This window comes from Lipophrys pholis (genome assembly GCF_963383615.2).
Source record: "Lipophrys pholis genome assembly, chromosome: 6".
In the NCBI taxonomy this organism is placed as follows: Eukaryota; Metazoa; Chordata; class Actinopteri; order Blenniiformes; family Blenniidae; genus Lipophrys; species Lipophrys pholis.
Genome location: NC_137629.1, coordinates 396,610 through 404,109, shown reverse-complemented (window position 1 = coordinate 404,109; position 7,500 = coordinate 396,610). Strand labels below are relative to the sequence as shown.

The 7,500-nt window shown below is 48.2% G+C and overlaps 1 protein-coding gene across 1 annotated transcript in view; it reads left to right on the top strand.

The window, feature by feature from the left end:
• The window catches only part of fat4 (FAT atypical cadherin 4), a gene marked incomplete at its 5' end in the record, with an annotated part of 134,591 nt that overhangs the window by 99,914 nt on the left and 27,177 nt on the right, over positions 1 to 7,500 (top strand). Inside the window, 2 exon segments of the mRNA XM_080465733.1 lie at positions 628 to 732; positions 1,087 to 1,394. Coding sequence (XP_080321859.1) covers positions 628 to 732; positions 1,087 to 1,394 — 413 coding nt within the window.

The following is a 7,500-nucleotide window of genomic DNA, read 5'->3' as shown; positions in this document are numbered from 1 at the left end:
GATAAATGAACCTCCTCACAAATGCACCTTCTGCCTTGCAGTCGTGTGCACGGCCCAGCGGTGACCCCTCCACTTCCTGTTTCCTGCAGCGGGTTGGGCTGGCAGATCGTCTCATTAAGCTGCTCGTTTCATGACTCACGCTCTGTTGTGCTCGTCACCAATCATCTGCTTTATTCTCTGGGTCACAAATGTTGAACTCATCTGAATGCTTTTTTGTCTGCGTGACAGAAACCGATGCACTGCGAAACCAAACAGAGAAACGCAGCCTCAACCAAATGTAATTTGATCCTGAGTTTTAGTTTGAAATGTGAAAAGGATCTGCCAGTTGGATGAGATCATTTCTTCTTTCCTATGAAAGTTTCAAGATGTTGTTTTGGCTGCAGGGTTTTCATCCTGGACCTGGAAGCTCCTCTGCTTAGCTAAACACTTAGAACAGGTGAACCGAACCATTAGATCCAGTGGAACTGAGATTGAAGACTCACAAGTCGATTTGTTTTTGCAGTGCATTTCTGTGAAGTGGTGAACTGTGGTTGTCTCGGGGCGTCTCTGCTGTCTGTGGTCCTCCAGAGGTGTCCTGTCTGCTCGTCCACCACCTCCATTTTAATTTGTGTTGTTTTGTGAACCCAGGCCGAAGGTGTGATTCCATCATCAATCACTGTGAGTGTAACCCCTGTTTTAATGGCGGCTCCTGTCAGAGCCGGCTGGATGGATATTACTGTCACTGTCCGTTTGGTGAGTAACAGACACAAACTGAAAGGTTCTAGAGCGACCCGCTCAGTTGAAAAGCAAAGAGAAAGATGAGCCTTCCTGACTGTTAACTTCTTACACATATGTTGATGCTGTCATCTCGTTCTCTGTCTCCATCCTTCATGCTTGCTTTGCCTTTCTCTCCAAATGAAGCAGGAATAAGTTGGGGACTTTTTAAGTTCACAGCTTGACAGCAGAAATAAATGACTTAGTTGCTGCTATATAGAGAACGTTAACTCCTGCTGGGTGAAGATTCAGCACAGATATTTTTATCACCACAGCACGGTGAATCACTGGCGTCCTCACTGATTGAACTTCTGGGTCTGTTTTTGTCCTCAGGGGTTTTTGGGAAACACTGCGAGTTGAACAGCTACGGCTTTGAAGAGCTTTCTTACATGGAGTTTCCTTCTCTGGATCCCAACAATAACTACATCTACATCAAGTTCGCTACGCTGCAGAGCAACGCGCTGCTGATGTACAACCATGACAACCAGACTGGAGACAAGGCGGAGTTCCTGGCCCTGGAGATCCTGGGTGGACAGATGCGCTTCTCCTTCAACTTGGGAAGTGGAACTTACAAACTGCTGACGGCCATCAGAGTGTCAGACGGAGAGTTTCACACAGTCATCGCCAGGAGGGCCGGGATGGTAAGACCGAGTGTTTTACTGCAGAGACCATGTGTACCTGCTCACACTGAGGAGGACGGCAGGCCTCCTAGTGGTGTGGACCGGCACTGCAGGTCCAGATGGGGCTTCATGTTGTTTTTGCACCGTGGAGTGATAATGAGACTGGCCTGAAACCAGGAGCAGCTCAGCGTTTGGTCTTCATGGTTTGGAATTATACTTTATTGCTTGTTGTGATTTACAATAGCAGCATCCGAACTGGGCCTGAAGGTTACCGTGTCTGCTGCCCCCTCCTGGAGCAGCTTCTCTCTGCCGCCGCCGCCGCTGTGGCGAGCAGATCTATCCTCCCGGTCAGAGCTCCTCATGCAGCTCTCCTGCTGGACGTCCTCCTGCTGGACGTCCAATCTGTCCTGTCCCACCGAGTGCTGGGAGGCTCACAGGAGCTGCTCCAAACATTAGACTGTTTCAAGATGCTACAGAGTGACGGGATGAAAACGATGCGATTCTTTCTACTGAAGACTAGAAAGAACCAAGAGGCTGCAGTGTGAAGTCCTGGAGAATCAAAGTTCTAGAAGGTGGTGTGGAGTCACCTGATGGTTTCTAGAAGGTGGTGTGGAGTCACCTGATGGTTTCTAGAAGGTGGTGTGGAGTCACTTGATGGTTTCTAGAAGGTGGTGTGGAGCCACCTGATGGTTTCTAGAAGGTGGTGTGGAGCCACCTGATGGTTTCTAGAAGGTGGTGTGGAGTCACCTGATGGTTTCTAGAAGGTGGTGTGGAGCCACCTGATGGTTTCTAGAAGGTGGTGTGGAGTCACTTGATGGTTTCTAGAAGGTGGTGTGGAGTCACCTGATGGTTTCTAGAAGGTGGTGTGGAGCCACCTGATGGTTTCTAGAAGGTGGTGTGGAGTCACCTGATGGTTTCTAGAAGGTGGTGTGGAGCCACCTGATGGTTTCTAGAAGGTGGTGTGGAGCCACCTGATGGTTTCTAGAAGGTGGTGTGGAGCCACCTGATGGTTTCTAGAAGGTGGTGTGGAGTCACCTGATGGTTTCTAGAAGGTGGTGTGGAGCCACCTGATGGTTTCTAGAAGGTGGTGTGGAGCCACCTGATGGTTTCTAGAAGGTGGTGTGGAGCCACCTGATGGTTTCTAGAAGGTGGTGTGGAGCCACCTGATGGTTTCTAGAAGGTGGTGTGGAGCCACCTGATGGTTTCTAGAAGGTGGTGTGGAGTCACCTGATGGTTTCTAGAAGGTGGTGTGGAGTCACCTGATGGTTTCTAGAAGGTGGTGTGGAGCCACCTGATGGTTTCTAGAAGGTGGTGTGGAGCCACCTGATGGTTTCTAGAAGGTGGTGTGGAGCCACCTGATGGTTTCTAGAAGGTGGTGTGGAGTCACCTGATGGTTTCTAGAAGGTGGTGTGGAGCCACCTGATGGTTTCTAGAAGGTGGTGTGGAGTCACCTGATGGTTTCTAGAAGGTGGTGTGGAGCCACCTGATGGTTTCTAGAAGGTGGTGTGGAGTCACCTGATGGTTTCTAGAAGGTGGTGTGGAGCCACCTGATGGTTTCTAGAAGGTGGTGTGGAGTCACCTGATGGTTTCTAGAAGGTGGTGTGGAGCCACCTGATGGTTTCTAGAAGGTGGTGTGGAGCCACCTGATGGTTTCTAGAAGGTGGTGTGGAGCCACCTGATGGTTTCTAGAAGGTGGTGTGGAGACCGTTCAGGGTTCAGTCCTGCCTCCTCCTCCAGAGAAAGACAGAGATGCAGGGACGAACCAGCCACAGCCTCATTCTAGAGATTTGATCTTGTTTGTTCAGTAAAAGAGTTAAAGTGATACAAACATCTTATGGGATGAATTGAGGAGATAAACTGCAGCTTGGATCTTTAAGAACAATGTCAGTTGTCTTGTAACAGGAAGTTCCAACGTGGTGAGTTGTTTGGATCCAGATCAGTCAGAACCGGGACCCTGGGCTGGATGTTTAGCTGCAGGAGAGGCGGAGCCTGATCGACCTGTTCCTCAACACTTTCACATCCTGTTCAGGACAGTTTTCAACCCAGCTACACACTCACACACACACACACACACACACACACACACACACACACACACACACACACACACACACACACACACACACACACACATCTGGGGAAAAGCTTTCATGTGAAGGAGGAAATATTTGCTGTAATGTTGAAAATGTCTGCGAGCCTCATGAAGCACGACACTGCTGACAAGACTCAGTGACTCGGTGAGACTCAGTGACTCGGACAGACTCAGTGACTCGGACAGACTCAGTGACTCGGTGAGACTCAGTGACTCGGACAGACTCAGTGACTCGGTGAGACTCAGTGACTCAGACAGACTCAGTGACTCAGACAGACTCAGTGACTCAGACAGACTCAGTGACTCGGACAGACTCAGTGACTCGGTGAGACTCAGTGACTCAGACAGACTCAGTGACTCGGTGAGACTCAGTGACTCGGACAGACTCAGTGACTCGGACAGACTCAGTGACTCGGTGAGACTCAGTGACTCAGACAGACTCAGTGACTCGGACAGACTCAGTGACTCAGACAGAGTCAGTGACTCGGACAGACTCAGTGACTCGGTGAGACTCAATTTCAATTCCAAAGTATTGATCTATCAGGGCCAGAGCAACATCCATAGAGTGGAGCTCCACACTCTACGTGCAACTCTGGTCCCTGGAAGAGCTTTTCAGAGGGTAACAGAGGAAACAACAGTACATACAACACCAAGATACATCAGACAAGCAGAAATACACAGAATACACAGAGTAAATATCTGATTCACAATTTCATGTTATCATAAAACACATCCCCCCCCCCCTAAAATCCCCCCCCCCCCCCCTAAAATCCCCCCTCCCTCCCTCCCTCCATCCCTCCCTCCCCCCCCCCCCCCCTAAAATCCCTCCATCCCTCCCTCCCCCCCCCCCCCCCCCCCCCTAAAATCCCCCCCTCCCTCCCTCCCTCCCTCCCTCCACCCCCCAGCCCCTCCCTCCCTCCCCCCCTCCCCCCCTCCCTCCCTCAGTACAGTAAAACACAGACCCTGTAGACATAGTAGTATTTTATAAGTGTGTACATTCTTGTCTTGTTTCCAGCCGGTCTTTAACCTTTGAGGTGAAAAGTTTGGGATCTGGTATCATTTTACTTTGTTTGGCGTTTCCTTTAGGAGTGACTTCCTGTTACTGAGATCGTCTTTGGTCAGAATGGGGTTTATCAGGGGGGGGGCAGCTCCTGGTGACTCTGCTGCTGTCCTGTGTTTGGACAGAACCAGAGAGTGGCTCTGGTTCTATGTTTGGACAGAACCAGAGCCACTCTCTGGTTCTGTCCTGTGTTTGGACAGAACCAGAGAGTGGCTCTGGCTCTGTGTTTGGACAGAACCAGAGCCACTCTCTGGTTCTGTCCTGTGTTTGGACAGAACCAGAGAGTGGCTCTGGTTCTATGTTTGGACAGAACCAGAGAGTGGCTATGGCTCTGTGTTTGGACAGAACCAGAGCCACTCTCTGGTTCTGTCCAAACACAGAACCAGAGAGTGGCTCTGGCTCTGTGTTTGGACAGAACCAGAGCCACTCTCTGGTTCTGTCCTGTGTTTGGACAGAACCAGAGCCACTCTCTGCTGCTGTCCTGCATTTGAAGGTTAATTTCAGAAAACAGAGGTCGATGAAACTTTCTAAACTCAGGAAATTATACTTTTGATACTTTCCAGCGATGATACCTACTTGGTTTTCTATCCAGGACTTTAAGAGTTTGGTTGTATAAAGACCCAATGTGTTCTGGAAGGAGCCGCTGGAGCCCGTACTGTCAGACAGTACCATATGTAGGAGAATATCACTGAGTACAGTATGGCTGCTTGGTCTGATTACTTTAAAACTCTTCAGATTGGTTGTTCCTGTTCCTGAGATCTTCTTCATGTGGTGGTTAAATGTGAGTTGAGGTTCTAATCCCACTCCAGGATATTTACATTCTGTCACTGAGCTAATGTCCTGGTTCTGGATACCAACTCTGAACTGTTGCAGGTTCTATTTTCTAACTGAGAAGCACATGGACAGTGTTTCCTGGAGGTTCAGAACTAGATGGTTCTGGATGAGCCCCTCTAGGATGTCCACCATATATGAAGCCAGGAGGTGCTGGAGTCTGGGCCTCTGGATATAGAACAGCATCATCTGCATAGAGCTGACGTGTTGCTGCTGGGCTTTGGAACGGCGGTCCAAGAATGGACCCTTGTGGTACTATGTTCTCTGTCCTGGAGATATGATGGGAACCATTTTATAGTATCAGGAGAACAATTAGAAGATCCCGTTTTAGACCAAAGTAAGTGTTGGTTGACCTTTTTAAGGTAAAGACATGCAGCTCCCACCACATCACCCTGATTGGTTGAGACTTTCCACTAGACAGGAATTTGCTCTCTCAGCTGAGTCGCCTGGTCTGAAGACAAACTGGTGAGGGTGGAGAAGGTGGGGGGGGGGGGGGTGGGGGGGTTCTATTCTTTGGTAAATTTGGTAATCTAATGTTTTTCTTACTTCTTCCACCGACGTCACAAAATAGTGATTAAATTAATTTGCCAAAGAGTCACTGATGGTCCTGCCTTTAGTTCTAAGTTCCTTTACCCTCTTCTGATTATTTGTTTTGTTAGTTAAGTTACCTAGTTGTCTCCACAGGGAAGTCTTGTTACCCTCTGCATGCTCTATCACTTTATTATAATATGAAGCTTTGGAGTTACGCAGCTCTTGTAGTACTTTATTTCTTCTCTGTTTGTAAATCAAGTGATCAGTTAGTAGTTAGTAGTTAGTAGTTAGTAGTCATGTCTTAAGCTGAGTCTCTCCTCTTCATAACGTTTCTTATTTCATAGTTTAGCCATGGTAAGCTGCTTTTCTTTGCTCTACATTGAATTAGTTTGTAAATGTTTCTAGAGCCTTTGTGATCGTTGCAGTTCTAGAATTAAACAATCCTCTACTTGGTATATTGATGTGAGCTGCTCCCAGTTCTCATTATTCAAATGTTCTTCAAACTCCACAGATTTAGGAAGAATTAACTTTATTTTGTTATCCTCGGTACCTCCAAAATACTGCAGTCGCTTTTCTGTAAGTTTTCTTACAGCGAGAATCTTGTTCTGATCTGAAAGTTACCAGATTCTACTAGTTCTGCCTTGTGGTTTAGTAGCAGACGCCATGTCAGTCAGGGTTTTAGAGTTTGGTTATCCTGGGAGGTCCTTTCATCATTTTGTTTGTTGTTTTTATCAGACCAGTTAATATTGAAGTCACCAAATAATATTGTTTCTCTGTGATCCTCAAGTCGTTTAACCAGAATCACCGAGTTCATTATCAAAGGAAGATTGTGTGAGGGTGGGTTGTACAATACTGCAATGTTCCAGGTCAATACTGGTGAAAGACACATTGACAGTGGAGTATTCAAGTGGAGTATTCACGTCCACCAGCTGACATTTAAATATCTCTTTGATGTAATGAGAACCCCTCCCCCCGTCCCTGTTTGTCTGTCTTTCCTAAAACATTGATAACCTGGACATTCTATCATATTAGTGTCTATAGTTCTGTGTCCACAGCTCTGAGAGACAGAGATGGTCCTGATATGAGTCCTGCAAGAGTGCAGTATCTCCTCTCTTTTGGGGATTATACTGTGTATATTTAAATGTCCTCCGAAGTCCCCTTTGGTGGTGTTGGTGGTGTTGGTGTTGTTGGTGGTGTTGGTGGTGTCTGTGGTGTTGGTGGTGTCTGTGGTGTTGGTGGTGTTGGTGGTGTTGGTGGTGTCTGTGGTGTTGGTGGTGGTGTCTCTGGTGTTGGTGGTGTCTGTGGTGTTGGTGGTGTTGGTGGTGTTGGTGGTGGTGTTGGTGGTGTTGGTGGTGGTGGTGGTGTTGGTGTCTGTGGTGTTGGTGGTGTTGGTGGTGGTGTATGTGGTGTTGGTGGTGTTGGTAGTGTTGGTGGTGTTGGTGGTGGTGTCTGTGATGTTGGTGGTGTCTGTGGTGTTGGTGGTGTTGGTGGTGTTGGTGGTGGTGGTGGTGTTGGTGGTGGTGTCTGTGGTGTTGGTGGTGTTGGTAGTGTTGGTGGTGGTGGTGTTGGTGGTGTCTGTGGTGTTGGTGGTGTTGGTGGTGGTGGGGGTGTTG